Source organism: Asterias rubens, chromosome 6 (assembly GCF_902459465.1).
Source record: "Asterias rubens chromosome 6, eAstRub1.3, whole genome shotgun sequence".
Classification (NCBI taxonomy): Eukaryota; Metazoa; Echinodermata; class Asteroidea; order Forcipulatida; family Asteriidae; genus Asterias; species Asterias rubens.
In genome coordinates, this window is record NC_047067.1 from 22,017,779 (window position 1) to 22,035,992 (window position 18,214).

The following is an 18,214-nucleotide window of genomic DNA, read 5'->3' on the forward strand; positions in this document are numbered from 1 at the left end:
TCACAAAGAGTCAGGACTAGTCCTAACTTAGGACTAGTCCTAGGAAATATAAAAAACACATGGCTAGTCCTAAGTTAGGACGACGAGTAGCTGGTCTAACTCGAGATAAGACTAGTCCTAACTCTTTGTGAAATCCACCCCCCCCCCCCCCCCCCCGGTCTGTAAGTGCTTCTGAAGGTTATGAGACCTTTAAAACAGTCTTCCACTTTCCTTGGGGATTCGGTTATGTAGGCCATTCTTGTAGATATGTTCACTTCAATGGTTTAACCTACACAAAAGGAAAATAAGAGTACAAAGCGTGGTCTACATATGGTGTCGGAGTGTCACTTAACACAATGCTTAGTGTGACCTTGTTCATACCAGGGCCCAATCGCATAGAGCTACCCAGCACAACAATATGCTTAGCACGAAATTTCTTTCTTGACATAAACGGGATTTCCAACCGAATTTCAGTTTGTTGCATATTGCTTGTTACTGGCATTCAGCTGTTGTTTGCTCATCCTGAAAACCATGTGGAGATTTGGTTGGTAATCCTGTCTTTATCAAGTAAGAAATTTCATGCTAAGCAAATTTTCGTGCTTAGCAGCTCTATGAAACTGGGCCCAGGTCATTTCTGTATGGCTACTGGCTAGTAACACCCTTAACAACAGAACCTGTGCCCTTCGATTCTATAATTGGCATCTCTATTTCAAAGAAGTTTAGAAAATATTTATTGACCTTTCGAGATCTGGTACAATGGAAACCTCACTCAGTGTGAAGCAAAACTTTTCTTTTGGGTAAAAAAAACACAACTAATAAAAACCTTTCTCAGAAAAAGGAGAAAGAAGCTATCAGGGAATAAAGTTAGAATGTAGAGTAAATAAATACCAGTAGTGTCCTGTTTTACGGCATTTATGATTGCAGTGTGTGATGCTAGTTGTTGTGTCTCTCATCACTTTCTAGTGAGTGAGGCATAGTCCAATAACCATTAAGGTTTTATGATAATAATTATTTTGAGTAATTACTAAACGTGTCCAGTGCCTTTAAAGAGAATGTCTTGAGTTGACTTCACTCACCTCCTTCAAGTAGATATTAAAAGAAGTCAAGAGAAACTCCTCTTTGGTCATCATTTTCCTGTGCTCTCTTTGACTTGCGACCAAAATCTAGAATGAAAATGCTCTTTGAATTCAATTATTATTATTTTGAATATGAATCTGTATGTATTTTTCTAGGTATCTATCCATCTATTTATCTATTTATTTATTTATATATATATTTTTTCTTGGGGAAGAGGGGGGGGGGGTGCAGCTCTATAAAAGAAAATATACAAACAAACTAACATAGAAGGTTTTAAAGACATGAACAAAACAAAAACCTTAAAAGTACTTTCAAAACACATAAGCACCCATTTGTGATAACATTTCTGGAAACTGGAATAACTCAAATCTACCTCCGAAGTTGAGTTTGTACAAACCAAAGATAGACTTGGAAAAACACCTATTGTTGTTCAACACACATAAAATTTCGGTTGTCGCTTGGTTTATTTTGAAGAGAGAAAAAAGAAAAGAGAAAAAAAAACAAAAAAAAAACACAGACCTTTTTTCACCCCTTCTGGATTATCCTTAAAGTATTTGACTCTTCCGGTTGACAATAGAACGCAGTGAGCACCGGTTATTTGTAGCACAAAGAAAACAAATCATTTGTGAATTGTTCACCTTGATTGCTTGCACGCAATCCTTGCAATCCTTTGTGTTCTTGCTACAATCTTGGGTGGGGGGGGGGGGGGTGGGTGATTTAAATGAGAGTTTTTTTTTTTTAAGGTGTTGCATCAATGTTCTTTTTGGAAGGACAATTTCAACTTTCAATTTTCAACACACATCTGTGTATGAGGATAAAAACCAAAATGAATATTGGTAATCCCCGATGCAAATTTAACTTGATTAAATCGTTGTATGAGGGTAAAAACCAAAATGAATAGTTGTGGGTTCAAATCCCACCCAAGTAATATGCCTGTGATTTTTTGTTCACCGGACGCGGGGAAAGTATTAAGTACATGTATACAGTGCCAACAAACATCAGTGAAAATGGGTAAAAACAAAATGAATATTTGTCAACTTTATTGAATAATCAGCCAGTGGCAATATGTCATCAAATCATGTGATCTTGTAAACCACAAGGGAAACTGACTGGGTAAATTTTGAAATGAATTTTTATAGCGAACACAACTAAAAAACACAGGACGAATAATCCCTGATGGAAATACACCATCTGTCTCAGATTCAGATTTTGGGGGGCATAAAAACCTGGTATCTTTTTACATAACCGTATTACTTCAAAGTAAAATATTTCTCAAAGTGCCACTTTTTCTTCAATCCAAAACCTGCTGTAGGCTCCTAACCAAAAGTTTGTTATTGCCAATAATTTAACGAGTCATTACCAAATGGATACCTTCCCTTTAAGCCTCTTTCCAGTCGAAGTGAAAGCTAAAAAAAAAAGACTGCGTGGGAGGTCGGGGCCCCTCCACATTTCCAATCAAAGCGCGTAATTCTATGGGCCCCTTGGCTTAGAGAGACATGAAATTGGGCCCAGGGCAATGTGTTTTGTTCAACATTGCTGTCACCTGTACTTCATTATTTATGACTAATCTTCACAAAGCTGTTAGGCACAAAATATATGATTTGGGCGCCAGCTGCAACAATGTAAACTTTATGGAATTTTGGCTGGTAAACCAGTTTCTGTGCTTATAGCACGTACTTATGCTTACAGGCTTTATGAAATTTGGCCCTGGTGTCACAGCACTTTATTACAGTGCCTAGCTGCCGTAACAAGGTACTATACAAGTGGGTTTTTATCAGTAATTATTTCGAAAAGCTCTTTTACGTTGAACTATAATTTGGAAGTCATGGGTTCAAATTTTATTGAGAATACAGACCATCATGACCATGCCAACAGAATGTAAATCCCACATAGTTTATCTGTTGAAACTTTGGACTCATAAAAAAATTTCCCCCAGCAAAACCCAAATCATTGGACACTAGTATTCTCTGAATGGTATGGATGACAACGCAAATTCTTGGTTGGGGAGAATTTAGCATTCGCCAATAAGACAATCAGTAGGATTTGAAATTTTGCGTTAGGTGAGGTTTGTGGTGACACCATGTAAAAATCAATCTACTCAACATTTCAATCAGTATGCTCTGTATAATAAGGTTTGTGGTAACTCCATGTATTGATAATCTCTAAATGAGTTGGGGGTGGTCCTGAAAAGAACTGTTGGTTTCAACTCAACGCTTCGATCAGTAGGCTCTGATTGTTCCTGGAGAAAAAAAAAGAAAAAAGAAAGAAAGTATGCTCTGATCGCCTCCTGAAGACAATCAGAGCATGCTGATCGAAACATTGAGTTATCAACCACCATTTCTTTTCAAACCCAACACTACCCCAAAGCGATTTTCACATGGTTTCATCGCAAACTTCACCTAATGAGACACTCGATAATTGGTATTTGAAGCTTGATGTTTTTTTTTTTACCTCCATTAATGTTTCTGTAATGGTATCATTTGTGAGCCTGGATCCTGCCTTGAGAATTCTATAAAGGAAACAAAAACAAAACCACCATATCAACAATACTTTGATTACTTAAAAGCACTGGACACTATTGCTAATTACTAAAAAAGTAATTTGGTAATGAGCAATGGAGAGCTGTTGGTAGTATAAATCATTGTGAGAAACAGCTCCCTCTGATATAAGAGCACCGCCACCAAACTCAAGCTCTGACCTGGTCAAGGGAGTGTGGGTTCGGGAGTTGTGACACTTGTGTCCTTAAGCAAGAAACTTGACCACTGCTTCTTCCTTCAAATGGGATGTAAAGCTGTAGGTCCCATGTGTTGTTATAGCCACTATCAACGCATGTAAAAGACCCCAGTACACACTTATGGCAAAGAGAAGGGGTTTACCCTGGTGTGTTTGGCAGTGCGGCTATCTTCAATTATGTAGACTGCACTAGAAAGGAAGAAGAACAGTGTAACAAAACAAATTGATCCAGCAACTCACGAGATTGGTTCGGAACTCTTGACAGCAAGAGCTTCTTGAAGCTCTTCTAGCATGGTCCTGGCTAATTCATCGTCAACTCTGTCTGTATCCGACTGGCTGATCAGTAATTGGAATAGATTGTCCGTCTGTTTCAAATACTCTTTGAGTAAAAGAAAACAAATATTATGATTCATTGGAGTGTTTCGTTGTACCTAATAATAATGATAACAACCAGTTATACAGCCTGTGCAACAAATAATGTGCTACTCGGCTAAATCAATCACAAGAACCATCTCTGCCCTCACAGGTACCCATTTACCCCTGGGTGGAGAGAAGCAATTAAAGTCAAGTAGGATTTGAAATTTTGCATGGTGGAAATAAGATATAGAAGAATTTGCGGTAACACCATGTAATGACTTTCTCTAAAAGAGTTGGGGTGGTTCTGAAAAGAACCGTTGGATTAACTCTCTTAAAAGAACCGTTGGATTAACTGTCTTAAAAGAACCGTTGGATTAACTCAAGAGAGTTATTCCAACGGTTCTTTTAAGAGAGTTAATCCAACGGTTCTTTTCAGAACCACCCCAACTCATTTAGAGAAAGTCATTACATGGTGTTACCGCAAACTCTTCTATATAAATTAAAGTCAAGTGTCTTGCTCGGGGACACATGTGTCTTGACTGGGATTTGAACCCACACTCTGCTAAACAGAGGCACTTGAGTTCAATGGTCTTATCCGCTCGGCCACAATACAGGGGAGTGTCTTATTATGTCCACCTCTTTATGGTAGGAGGACTTGCAGTGATTGACCTACAAACAATGGTGCTGCTTTTGGTCACGGGGCCCATAGAACTGCTTTAGCAGAAAATAATGCTTAACAATTTTCTGCTAATTAGAAATGAGCAGGATACCAGTTGCAAATTGTACTTGTGACGTGGTAGTTAAGCTGGTAACCTTATTCTGGTAAGCATAAATTTGTTGTGCCTAGCTTCTTTTTGCGCTGAAGCAGCTCTATCAAATTGGACCCAGAAAAAGAAACCGATGGTTTCTGATATTAAATTGTAACTATTTTTATACTAGCTGAAGTAGTTAAAACCATCTTTCGGAGAGAATATATTTTGGTCTAGAAAACTCTTGTTCATGCAGACTCACCAATAAGTACAAATGCTGCCATCACACCAGAGTGAAAAACACGGGGATAAATCACCTCATTATCCCTCGGACCAATCTTACTCAAAAACTTCTCAAGAAGTGGCGGTGGAATGTTTCTGTACGAAAAATATTTTCAAATATAGAGCAGTTAACTTTTGTAGCATTTAAAAAGTAGGGAACACTTTGTAGGTGTTTTTGAGCTTCGGCAATTTTCAATAAGCCATTTGAGAGTTAGATTTGAATGATGTCTGGTACAAAGATTTACTTGAACAAAAGCTACCACTTAAAATTGAATTCCTCAGACACCCAGAACACTTATTGCGAAAAAAAAAGGAAAAGCAGACGATCTCACAAAAAGTTAGGATTCTATCTCGAGCTAGGAAGAGTAACTCGTTCTAACTTAGGATGGGTTCAATGTGTTCTAAAGTCTATGGATGTGTTACTTAGTTCGTCCTAAGTCCTAAGATTAATCCTAAGTTAGAAAAGAGTTTGGTGAAACTGACGGCTGGTCCCGTTGTTTCTGGATTGGCTGCATAATGCGCCCTCTCTGTGCAAGGTTTGAGTATAGTTTATTGCCCATTTGAACATATTGATATGGAATTTTAGAAAATCCAAACAAATAAATTATTTATTTACAGCAGACATTACTGCTTATCCTTATTACAATTAAAGAATAAATGATTCGCAAACAGCATCACATGGCATGTCGTTAATGCAATTCTGCTAAGCAAATTTGATCGGGGTTTGTATGCTTTAAGCAACTTTGGTTCACTGGTCCCCAGATTACCTGCATATAAGATTCAACAGATCCCGGTACATGATACCAGTGAGCCCAGCTGGAGTCCTAGACCCTGTAAGAAGTAAAAAAGAAAGAAAAAAATCATAAAAGACGAGCAGAGTATACTGTTTGAACTCTCAAGACCATACAGCCCCATTTCAGAGCAAACACTCACACAAAAGAGATGTACACATGGTTGTACCCGCAAATTATTTCATTTTGCACACAAACATAAAGAATTCTTCGCAAAAATCAGCTTTATTTTGAGGCTTTGCAAGTTGATATGTTTGCTGACCAATTGAGCCCAAATTTTCACAGTTGTTATTTTATGCTTAGGTTGGGAGTCACCAAGTGAGAAAACTGGTCTTTGACATTAATCAAACGTGTCCAGTGCCTAGGGGTAAGTAGGGGGCCTATACTAAGTAAAAGACGCTCCAGCTGAGGGGCACTTACCAGACGATGTACTGAGTGCCTCATACGCTACAGCAACATTACTGGCGAACATGGGCTGGTAGTAATCGGTCAGTGTGAGATGGTGGTATGCATGATGTAAACGGTTGGACTTTTCCCCTAAGCTGCTGAAGCTACAAAAAAGAGCAAGATGGTAAATATCTCGCATTTTAATAACAAAAATTATGCCAGTCGCCAAACACACAAGGCATGAAGACCGCTTCAAGCTGTGGGCCACAATCAACTGTTTTTCTAGAGGCCACTGCCACCTACTCCTGGGGCTGAAACAGGGTTACCCCCTCTACAGTCCATACGGATGTAGACTTGGGTAACATCCATCAGAAGCCTGACTAGTATGGTAGAGCAGAAAGCAATCATGGTTAAGTGTCTTGCTTAAGGATGTCACGACTGGGACTCGAACCCACACTCTACTGATCAAACTTCAGAGCCTGAATCCGGTCCTCTTAACTGCTAGGCCATGACAAGCCAAAATATATATTATATGTTCAACTCGTCTCTAAACTTGCGAGGTCTACATAGGTGAATGATAAACATATTTACCAAAATTGTGACATTACAGCATGTCAGTTCTATAACAAAAAAAAATTACACAGTCGGACTTGTGTTGTGCATTTTCAACTTACTATTGGGCAAGGAAGTCCACAGCATCCTTTGGTCGATTGGATAGAATCTTAGACAGAGCATCTCTCATCCAGTTTCCAACGCCGCTTCTCTCTACAACAAAAACGAGGCAGGACACACGAGTGATTAGTTATTATAATTCTTCGTTATTAACTCCTCAAAAAAGAAAAAACAGTAAAAGATTAATCAAAACAATAGGGTTATCGCGATTCAGAACTGCAAGGCGCTGTGGGTAGGCATATGGGGCAGTTTGCTATGTGGTGTTTGTTGTCATGCACGACTCGCGCACGCATCGCCCTCTATTGATATTTCGCTATTCGCGATAAACCTTATGGCCGTCAGGTTGGCTCAGCTCAGTGGTCTCTTTCCCTGCCTTTCACCTCTCTGTGGACCCCGGTTCGAATCCCACCTCAGACAGGAGCCATGGATTGGGTTTTCAGTCCCAACACTTGATTGCATAGGTTTCCCTACTTCTATGAACTATAGTTTCCAGAAGTAGGGTTTCCCTTCTCCTAGAACTAGAGGTTCCACTATCGTCTCCGAACTATAATATATGAGGTTGACGAACCTCATGGTTTTCCTAGCTCCATTTGGGTCCAATCTTTGCGCCCCATGAACTTGGTCTACTGGATTTGACCCAAATGGGGCTAGGCCCGGTTGTCTCATTTGGCCCTAGGTAGGGGTTATCCTCCAGTCCCACCCACATCAATAAAAAAAGAACATTTCTTTATCTGCTATCTATCTATCTATAGTATAATTATGGTGAAGTACATGCTCTATTCATCCCGTTATTTGCACTATGCTGTTGGATCATGGGTGTGTAACTGTAATGAAATAAATAAATAATGTACTTACTCTTATTCTACAAGCAACTAAACTTACTATTAAGAAAAAGATAAGATGGATAACTTTCCGTATGGCGCCACCACTTTTTCACTCATATTTACAGAAAGGGATATCTCATTGAGGTAAATTAAATACTATATTATTTCATATCGAATGAAAAAGTGGTGGCGCCATACGGAAACTTTTCCGATAAGATTAACGACTACATTTTGAAAACATTTTGGTTTGTGAGTGAGTCATGAGCCCATCATCATCATGACAACGAATGAAACAATTTTTTCACAGGGTGCCAAAGGCACTTTAAATCAAAATTCACCAATAAATTATCGCTTTATATCAAACCTTCTGTAGAAGATAACTACCTGGGGTCAAATATTAAAATCTTCTTCAAAACCTACCGAGAAAATCACGTTTATGTTCATTGTTTTCAACTTCAGTTTTGTCGTCTGCCCTTTTCTGTCTGTCAGACATTTTTTTTCTGACATGTCCTGTCCCAAGCAATGGAGGGCGCACTTCAAAAGTCCCCTCTTCCTTTCTCACTACCGCCACAAGAGGGGGTGAGTCGAAAACAAGTTGAAGTCCCAAAGTTTGTCTGTGCTGTGATGACTGAAAAGGTATGTTATTTTAACTATTTTCGCAAAAAAGGAAACCAAAATGGCTTCATTTGTGATTAAGCAGAGCAAGGGGAAAATTGTCCGTATCCTGGCACCAGTTTTTCATTCGTTATCAGGCCTGTATACTTCGTTTTTAAAAGGGCAAGGGCACAACAAATTAGAACGCAATGTTTATTGTTTGGCGCAAACTTCAAACCTCGCGCAAACTTCAGCCTCCCCTGAGCGCGCAAACCTGATTGCCCGATTCAAATTTTGTGCACGCAGGTCTTAGCCTGCGCACGAGGTGTTCCACGCAAATTTCAATCTTTGCTTTGCGCAAATTTGGTGCTGTCAAAAAAAATTTTTTTGGGGGGAGGGGCTTCATGCTGCATCGCATGCCGATTCTTCTTCTTCTTCTTCCTTTAAAGTGCTGCTTCAGAAAATTCGAAGATTACCGCACTGTGGCTTGGCGCACGCGTGAAACCATGGGACCGAAAGCCAAAAATTAAGCATGCCCATTATTAATGTAATGGGCATGCAGTAAAAGCCAGTCGTACCACCTAGACCCAGTAACTACGTCCTCTGAAAAAAGGAGTAGAGAGCTCCAGTTACTTGGTCTAGGGTAGTGTCGAACTACGAACCAAAACTTAGTCATTCCTGCAAAGTGCAAGTGCAACTTTAATATATATTTTTTTTATATAACTTAAATTAAAGGCAGTGGACACTGTTGGTTATTGTCAAAGACTAGCCTTCACAGTTGGTGTATCTTAACATATGCATAAAATAACAACAATCGTGTGAAAATTTGAGCTCAATCGGTCATCGAAGTTTCGAGATAATAATGAAAGAAAAACACACCCTTGTCACACAAAGTTGTGTGCATTTAGATGGCTGATTTCGAGACCTCAAGTTCTAAACCTGAGGTCTTGAAATCAAATTCGTGGAAAATTACTTCTTTCTCAAAAACTATGGCACTTCAGAGGGAGCCGTTTCTCACAATGTTTTATACTACCAACCTCTCCCAATTACTCGTCACCAAGAAAGGTTTTATGCCAATAATTATTTTGAGTAATTACCAATAGTGTCCACTGCCTTTAAGACCGAAAAGTCTAAAAAGTCTATGTCCAGTAAGTGAGTAACTGCCGAGTAATCGTACATTATATGTTGGATCATTTCAAACGCACCAAGGCAATGACCAAGGAGGTATGGAGGAAATTGCCTCCGTGAAAGGCTGCGAGACGAAATAAATTAGTATAAGTTTACTCAATAAATGAGATATTCCTTTTGTTTGTAAAAGTGGTGGCCGGATACGAAAAGTTTTCCCTTTTATTCTTGCTGAAATTTAACCTGTGTTAGTGTAGCTTTAGAGCCTAGTTTAAGAGAACATGATTACATCATTTTGGTTACTTTCTAATCCAAACTAATTTAACCTCTTTCCTCCCTGCATGTACCACCAGTGAACTCTCACCAAAATGATCTGCAAAGCATACCCCCTCTGTTGTCTGGATCTGCTCATCATTGTTGCAATATTTTTCATTGAGTTGACGCAACAGCAAATCCCTCCGAACTTCAACAAAGACATCTTTTATGATCCCAATGCAGAGGCGCCACTCGGTTCGCACCGTGAGCCAAGCGTATTTTTAGATGAGTTGAAAGTAGTACCTGGCCCTCTAGAGTTCCACCGACGCTATGTCAGCCGGTACCAGCCGGTAATTTTCCGTGGGGCTGCTAAACACTCCAGATCGTTTCATCTTTGGACTGAGGAGTATCTGACGAAAACATACGGCAACTTGACAGTGCGGATGGAATCAAGGTAATTTGGGCCGTGTCCGAATTGGTTGCTACAGCTAACCCTGTGCGACTAGTGTCTAAGTCGCGACTATTGATTGCTTAGTCAAGTCGGGACTATCGTTATTCAACTACTCAGTTAATCATGCCACCACGACTACTACAGAAAGAGTCGCGACTTCCTGCTTGGTGAGCCAATTGTGTCACTAACGACTATCAACAAAATTGACTAACAAACCACAATAATGAGACATCAGTGACACAATCCTTCAATCCTTTCATGATGATTTTTGCTATTTTGGACCTGCGGCACACAATATGCCACATTGCATCTTTAAAATTAAAAATTAGTCTGGACTGTCGTATTTGCAAACTTAAGGTGCGACTAGTGTCCCACGCTTAATACAAATTTTCAGTTGTCAATTTATCTTTCCCAGGGACGAAGCAGCGAACGTGGTACCAGTTGGAGCTGGCGGTGTTGGCCGTGACACTGTGGAGAACTTCTTGAAGAACTACCAAACCTCAGACTCCTATGTGATTACTGTTATTCCCGCACCGATGGAACCAGATATTGCCATTCTCCCTTGCCTAACTTGTGGCTCCTTTTCCAGAAGTATTCAAGTAAGTTTAAATAATAATAATAATAAAATAGAATACTTAGTATAGCGCCGGTATCCGCCAAAAGAAGGCGCTCATGGCTCTTTAGGAGGAAGACAAGTTAGGACTGAGGATTGTGTGAGTATGCTTGTTTGAACAGGTGAGATTTTAAGTTTGTCTTGAATGTTGTGATGGATGGAGATGATTTGACAGTCAGTGGGAGTTGGTTCCACACCCGAGCTGATGCTACAGAAAAGGACCTGTTGCCCCTAGAAAAGTAGAAGTTCTGGGCTGATGAAGCATCTTGAGCTCATTAGAACGCAGTCCGGTGTGTGCTGAGGTGTATGGGTGGATGAGGTTGATGAGGTATTCTGGAGCATTGTGGTGAATGATTTTGTAAATAAATAGGCCCAGTTTGTAGGCCCATAGGGGTTTGAACCCCTATAAGTATAGGCCCACATTTCTCATATTTTTCAGTCTCCTGACGATGACTAGAGCAAGCTGAACGATGAGACCAATTAAGAACTCACTCTGCGGTAGTGCAGTTAATAACGATCTACTAAAACCTAAAGTAGAAGTCCCGGCCAATTCCTTACCTTCTGCTCAGGTAGTAGTTAAAGCCATTGGACACTTTCTGCACAGAACAAAAACTAAAAGTTCACAGATTTACAAATGACTTACAGGGTTTACAGAAGGTAATGGTGAAAGACTTCCCTTGAAGTATTATTCCATGAATAACAGATTTATTTTAAACACATGTCATGACACGGCGAATCGTGTGGAAACAAAGGTGGGTTCTCCTGTTATTTTCTCCCGACTCCGATGACCGATTGAGCCTAAATTTTCACAGGTTTGTTATTTTATATATAAGTTGTGATGCACGAAGTGTGGGCCTTTGAACATGTGAACAATACTTTCTACCAATGTTGTGCGATTGCTTTAAAGATAGCAGGACAGTTCTTTTTTATAACTGAGAATAAAGCAAGACGGTTCTCTAAAGAACAAACTCTACACGGCAAGTAAATACACACAAGGTGTTATAAGTCTAAAGTCAGCATTTTTACTTTCAAAATTGCAACTTTAATTTCAAATAAATCCTGCAAAATATTGTCCCTGGATTTGACTAGACTTGATGGATTCACTCAGAACGCACAGTCCAACTTTCATAATTGTTTTTTACAATTTGTTTTACATAGCAATGGATAAGATGACATGATGGAATCCTTTAATTAATGACCTGCCCAGAAATTGTTTATAAAATTTCTGATTTTGGGGGTTTTTATTTCAGGAAGTTCAGTTATTTCTGAGCGCTAAAGGCGGCAAGACGCTGCTCCATCGGGATCCTTATAGCTCTGTGCATTGCGTGTTTAACGGCACTAAGCAGTGGATTGTCATCGACCCCAAACAGGTTTGTACGATATCGATTTCAGTGCAGCAGTGATCAAAGTTTATCATCTTTCTTTCTCTCTAGTCAACTGAGGTCGGAATCATGTTGAGATTTGCCCATCCTTGTCTATCTCTCATTTAAGTTAGGAAGATTAGTTGGTAGCACCACATGTTCCTGCAACTACATCTATTGGTGCATTCGATTAGCTGCCCTGGGTCAACCCGGCAGTGCTCACTAAGGTGAGCCCCTGACAAGAGCTAATCGTACGATCACACTCGCCCTCTCGTGGTGACAGCATGCACCTCATGTCACCCCCAAGTGACCCACTCCACGAGCAGGGCACTGGGGGCTGACCCGGGTGAGCCGCGCCAAAGCTATTCGAACGTACTGGGGCAGACCGGGGTCGACCCAACGAACGCACCCATAATAACTGGGGTTTTTAGGATCGGAACGCTATCATAATGTTGAGTTTTAAGTATACTATTTGTTTTTTGTCATGGCCTCCTGCAGAAGGCTTCACTTTATATTTCTGAAAACTCCATGTATGAGTTTGGAGGATACTCCGACATTGAGGTGGATAACGTGGACTTAAAGAAATATCCAAAGATGAGGAATGTAGAGTACGCTCGGGTCATCCTGGACAAAGGAGATTGCATCTATATGCCAAGCGGTATTCATTCATTCATTATTGGTTTATTCTTTAAAGACACTGGACACTATTAGTAATTATCAAAGACTAGTCTTCACAGTTGGTGGATCTCAACATATGCATAAAATAACAAACCTGTGAAAATTTGAGCTCAATACGCCTCTGTTAATACTTATGCATGACGTCATAATTCTTAACCAAAATGAGGCTATGGGCGCACGTCCCCCATCACTTGCAGTGGCTGCGCCCATCGCCTCGTTTTGTTGAGGTCTCGAAATCAAATTCATGGAAAATTACTTCTTTCTCGAAAACTATGTCACTTCAGAGGGAGCCGTTTATCACAATGTGTTAATATCAACCTCTCCCCATTACTCGTTACCAAGTAAGGTTTTATGCTAATAATTATTTTGAGAAATTACCAATAGTGTCCACTGCCTTTAAAAAGCAAAACTCCCAGAGGTCGAAATACAGGAAAAAATACAGAGATTAAAAAATGTGAAAAATTACCGCAATAAAAACTTAGTGCATAGGATTTGAGGCATTGCATGGTGAGGTATCAATATATATTTGGTTTGCGGTAACACTATGTGTGTATCTACTTGCCAGGTAGATTTTGTTCTTCGAGAACTGTCTTTCTTTATTCTACTACCACAGAGTAGATTTTATCAGATGTTCGGGAGACTTCTCAGTTCCGAAAAGAACTGTCCTGCTTTTTTAACTACTACCCGGGAGGAAGGTATATAAAATTGGCTGGGAACACTACTTTAGCTTATAGGATCTTTATTAACTGCACTACCGCGGAGTCAGTTCTTAAATTGGTCTAAACAACTTAGTGGTTAGAAGTAATTGCAGTTTTGGAAAAAGATATCACTTTTTATCCCCAAAAAATTTCACAGAAGCATGATATTGTTTGTAAAACGCCCTTGGTTTTCTGGTCCTTCAGGTTACATGCATCAAGTTCGTATCAACGGCCACATGAATGCGGCAGTGTCGATCTGGTTCTCTCACTACTACGAATTTGACGCTGATGGATGCGACGACGCCCAGCCGGCGGACTACCAGCCGGCCAGTGAGGTCAACATCCTCTGGAGGTATAGCGGAATCGGAGACATTGTTAAGAGCTCAATGGATATCTATATGTTCAGGTAATAATATTTATAATATTTTTTATAATAATAATAATACTTTGGGAGGATAATCATCCTTACTCAAGCTAAGAGCTGAATTGCGAAGGACGCAGCTACAACGTGTTCGAGAAGTAGGCATGCAAGGGCGAGACTCTTCAACCCATTCTGACCATGAAGCAGAGCCAGAGATTAAAAGTGTTTAATTTTTCCCGAGGGAGGAAAACTGAATGGTCTGGAAAACCCTTGTGGCACAGCCGAGAACCAACGCACAACTTAAATCTCAAATGGCCCTGGCCAGGTATCGAACCAGGGTTACCTTGGCGAGTGGAGAGCGCTTTATGCACAAGCCAACAATGCCCCATGGAACGTATGAAACGTACTAAGCCAAATCAATTACAAGAACCATCTCTGCCCTCGCAGGTACACATTTTCTCCTGAGTGAAGAGAAGCAATTATAGTTAAGTGTCTAGATCGAGGACACAAGTGTCGTGACTGTCCTCCTATCCAGACAAAACTATCTGAAATTTCAAAATTTCTTCTTGTTGAAGATTGGGTGGAACTGGTTGCCTGTAAATTGCCTTCTGGGATATGGCCATAATGTCTCTGGAGCCCCTAGAAGCACAAGCCAGAATGCATGTGGTTGTTTTTATGTTTCCTTTTGGGCAATTGATGATGGCTTTGTTTCCTGGTTCATTTTGCTTCAACAGGACGGTTCTGCGAACACTGGCCGACAGGAATGGCAAAATATGGATTGAGAGCTTTGTCAAGAAATTCTTAATTGTGAGTGTAAATATTTTATCTTTGAAATAATGATTCAATTTTTACCCTAAGTTAATATATACCTTGAAGGGTTTATGCAGTCTTAATGGTTTATTTTATTTTCTCCAGGGTGAAAATTACAACTTGGAAGTGTATCAACGAATGCAGAACTCAGTAAGTGCTGCCATAAAAGTAATGTACAATATAAAATGGGAAACCTAAGGAATTGGGAATGGTGACACTTCTTTTGGGATTTATTTTGGAAGTTACAGTGTTTCAATAACGGGAACTATCATGATGACTTGGGAAACCTAGGAAGTTGGGATTTTAGCTGGGTAGTTGTAAGAAACAGTGACACGTCCTTTTGGGATTCATTGGGAAGTCACAGTGTTTCCATAAAAGGAACTATCATGATGACTTGGGAAACCTAAGGAATTGGGAATGGTGACGCTTCTTTTGGGATTTATTTTGGAAGTCACAGTGTTTCCATAACAGGAACTATCATGATGACTTGGAATACCTAGGAAGTTGGGATTTTAGCTGGTTAGTTGTAAGAAACAGTGACATGTCCTTTTGGGATTCATTGGGAAGTCACAGGGTTTCCATAACGGGAACTATCATGATGACTTGGGAAACCTAGGAAGTTGGGATTTTAACTGGTTAGTTGTAAGAAACAGTGACATGTTCTTTTGGGATTCATTGGGAAGTCACAGTGTTTCCATAAAAGGAACTATCATGATGACTTAGGAAACCTAGGAAGTTGGGATTTTAACTGGTTAGTTGTAAGAAACAGTGACACGTCCTTTGGGATTCATCGGGAAGTCACAGTGTTTCCATAAAAGGAACTATAATGATGACTTAGGAAACCTAGGAAGTTGGGATTTTAACTGGTTAGTTGTAAGAAACAGTGACATGTTCTTTTGGGATTCATCGGGAAGTCACAGTGATGCCATAACAGGAACTATCATGGTGACTTAGGAAACCTAGGAAGTTGGGATTTTAGCTGGGTAGTTGTAAGAAACAGTGACACGTCCTTTGGGATTCATTGGGAAGTCACAGTGTTTCCATAACAGGAACTATCATGATGACTTGGGAAACCTAGGAAGTTGGGATTTTAGCTGGGTAGTTGTAAGAAACAGTGACACGTCCTTTGGGATTCATCGGGAAGTCACAGTGTTTCCATAACAGGAATGATCAATATATAATCAGTTTGGAATATGTTGCTCAACCGAGTGTGTCATCTAGCGTGTAAGAACCCCAATCTATATGAATTGATGGAATGTTTGCTATTGTACAACAGTGTTCCGTAACAGCGCGCTCAATTGAGTGCGCTCTACAATATCGAAAAGAAAAGTAATGCCATGAAATCCGTTTCTCGGCTATAGGTCCAGCAATCAATGGATCCTTCCAATCTCGGGTTCATCACACTGGAAGACTTGAACAGCTACTCCATTGAACGACTCAAGGAGATTGTCAGCTCCATTGATATTGTAGAACCTTCCGATACAGATCAGTATGAATATTCCTACGTCGACCCCGATGACATCAGGTGAGTACACTAGAGGGTGTTGTGTAAAATGGCCGCCAGTGTTATATTTTGTAGGGTGTCATGGCCGACTTCAAGTTCTGGTGGTTAAGTCATAGGGGTGTGGGTTTGAATCCCGGTCATGACACTTGTGTCCTTGAGCAAGATACTTTACTATAATTGCTTCTCTTCACCAACCAGGGTTATAAATAAGTACCTGCGAGGGTAGAGGTTGATATTGTGTATGAAAAAGCCACTGTAGCCCCACGGCAGCTCAGAGCTGTATACTCCCCAGGGAGCTGGGAAAGATTCAAGGAATGTTATTGGCCCAAATGAGCAGGGCCCAATGAGCAGGGTACTAATTTAAAGCGCATTGAGACATTATTGTTTTATAAAAACTTGTTATTAATATTAGTATTATTGTTATATTTTTGTGCAATAAGTGTTTTATGCTTCCCCCTCTTAAATACTGGCGTTTTCAACCTTCAGGTTGTTGTATCGTGTTTTGTTAAAACGAAGTAAAGACGGAACCTTTAAAAGAAGTGATTTTCTTCAACATTATGTGGAAGTTATTGGTGGGACGACCGCTGTGGGCAATGAGGTAAGTTCACTTTGGTTTTCTCTCATTCAACATCGAAGAACCAATACCTTGTGGAGTGGAACATTTTGTAGTGTTTCCTTAGAGGGTTTGGGTAGTTTTTGTCTGACACAAAACACTATGTCCACAAATTTACATTAAACTTGCATGGTTTGAAGATTAAGATAGAAAGCTTCCCTTATAATATTACTTGTTGAGGTGCTGTATTGTTTGAGAAATGAGTAAAAAATGTTACAAAAATAATATATATATAAATAATTTTCGTCTCGGGTACAACATATTTACGCGACTTTCCTAAAAAAAAACATTGCTCTGTGATTGTCTCTTTTTTTCTCTCAAAAACTTGACGACTAATGAAGCTGAAATTTATACAGGTAAATTATAGGACATAAATCTTCATTCACAGTGAGTAGGGATTCATGTCATGGCCTAAAACTTGATCGCAAAATGTTTCAAAATCGTTTAAACCGAAGACGTCAAAAAGATGACATCATGTCAAACTAAAGAAATCCTTTCCAGATACTGAGAGGCATTCTCATAGTCACTCTCATTTTGGGATCAGGCTGGCTCAGTGGTTTCTTTCCCTGCCCTTGACCTCTGTGGACCCCGGTTCGAATCCCACCTCAAACCGGAGCCTTTCATGTGGATTGGGTTTTCAGTCCCACCAAATAGTTCGTCTGACAAATTAAATTATAGAACTTTTTGTGGACCAATTCATCAGGGGGAAAAAAAAAAAATCTCCCTCAAAGAAAATATTTTTTATTATATTAAAATTTCAGATTCTTGATACATTCGGGGACGGAGTTGAACAAATTACGGCAGAAATGGTCGATGAAACGGCCGAAGCCTCGGTCTTGAAATTCGCGGAGGCCTTGGACTACGATCCGTCACCAGAACACGTCTGGTACAAACATCTTGTTAAAGAAGGGATCATACAAAAATTTAATGTAGTTCACGATGAACTTTAAATTATAGGATTTGAGGCATTGCATGGTGAGGTATCAATATATATTTGGTTTCCGGTAACATCATGTGTGTATCTACTTGCCAGGTAGAGTTTGTTCTAGGAGAACGTGTCTTTCTTTATTCTACTACCGCAGAGTAGATTTATCGGATGTTCGGGAAGCTTCTCAGTTCTGAAAAGAACTGTCCTGCCTTTTAACTATTACACGGGTGGAACGTATAGATAATTGACTGGAACTACTACTTTAGCTTATAGGATCATAATTAACTGCACGTCCGCAGAGTCAGTTCTTGAATTGGTCTCAATGTTTCGACTAGCTCTAGTCATCGTCAGGAGACTGAAGAGATATTAAGA

At 39.9% G+C, this 18,214-nt stretch overlaps 2 protein-coding genes across 2 annotated transcripts; one reads left to right on the forward strand and one right to left on the reverse strand.

The window, feature by feature from the left end:
* Positions 1-138: 138 nt before the first annotated feature.
* On the reverse strand, positions 139-8,346 carry LOC117291896. The gene is made up of 9 exons (XM_033773894.1): positions 8,272-8,346; positions 7,030-7,120; positions 6,389-6,519; positions 5,945-6,008; positions 5,158-5,273; positions 4,030-4,168; positions 3,508-3,565; positions 1,056-1,142; positions 139-268 (listed from the first exon to the last, which is right to left on the reverse strand). The coding sequence occupies exons 1-9, from the start codon at positions 8,342-8,344 to the stop codon at positions 251-253; spliced, it is 777 nt and encodes a 258-aa protein (XP_033629785.1). The 5' UTR covers positions 8,345-8,346; the 3' UTR covers positions 139-250.
* A 75-nt stretch (positions 8,347-8,421) lies between these two features.
* LOC117291897 lies at positions 8,422-17,940 on the forward strand. The gene is made up of 11 exons (XM_033773895.1): positions 8,422-8,487; positions 9,924-10,279; positions 10,692-10,875; positions 12,140-12,259; positions 12,749-12,908; positions 13,831-14,032; positions 14,722-14,794; positions 14,903-14,947; positions 16,159-16,322; positions 16,788-16,899; positions 17,676-17,940. Exons 2-11 carry the CDS (start codon positions 9,939-9,941, stop codon positions 17,862-17,864), a joined length of 1,590 nt encoding a protein of 529 aa, XP_033629786.1. The 5' UTR covers positions 8,422-8,487; positions 9,924-9,938; the 3' UTR covers positions 17,865-17,940.
* The last annotated feature ends 274 nt before the right edge of the window (positions 17,941-18,214 follow it).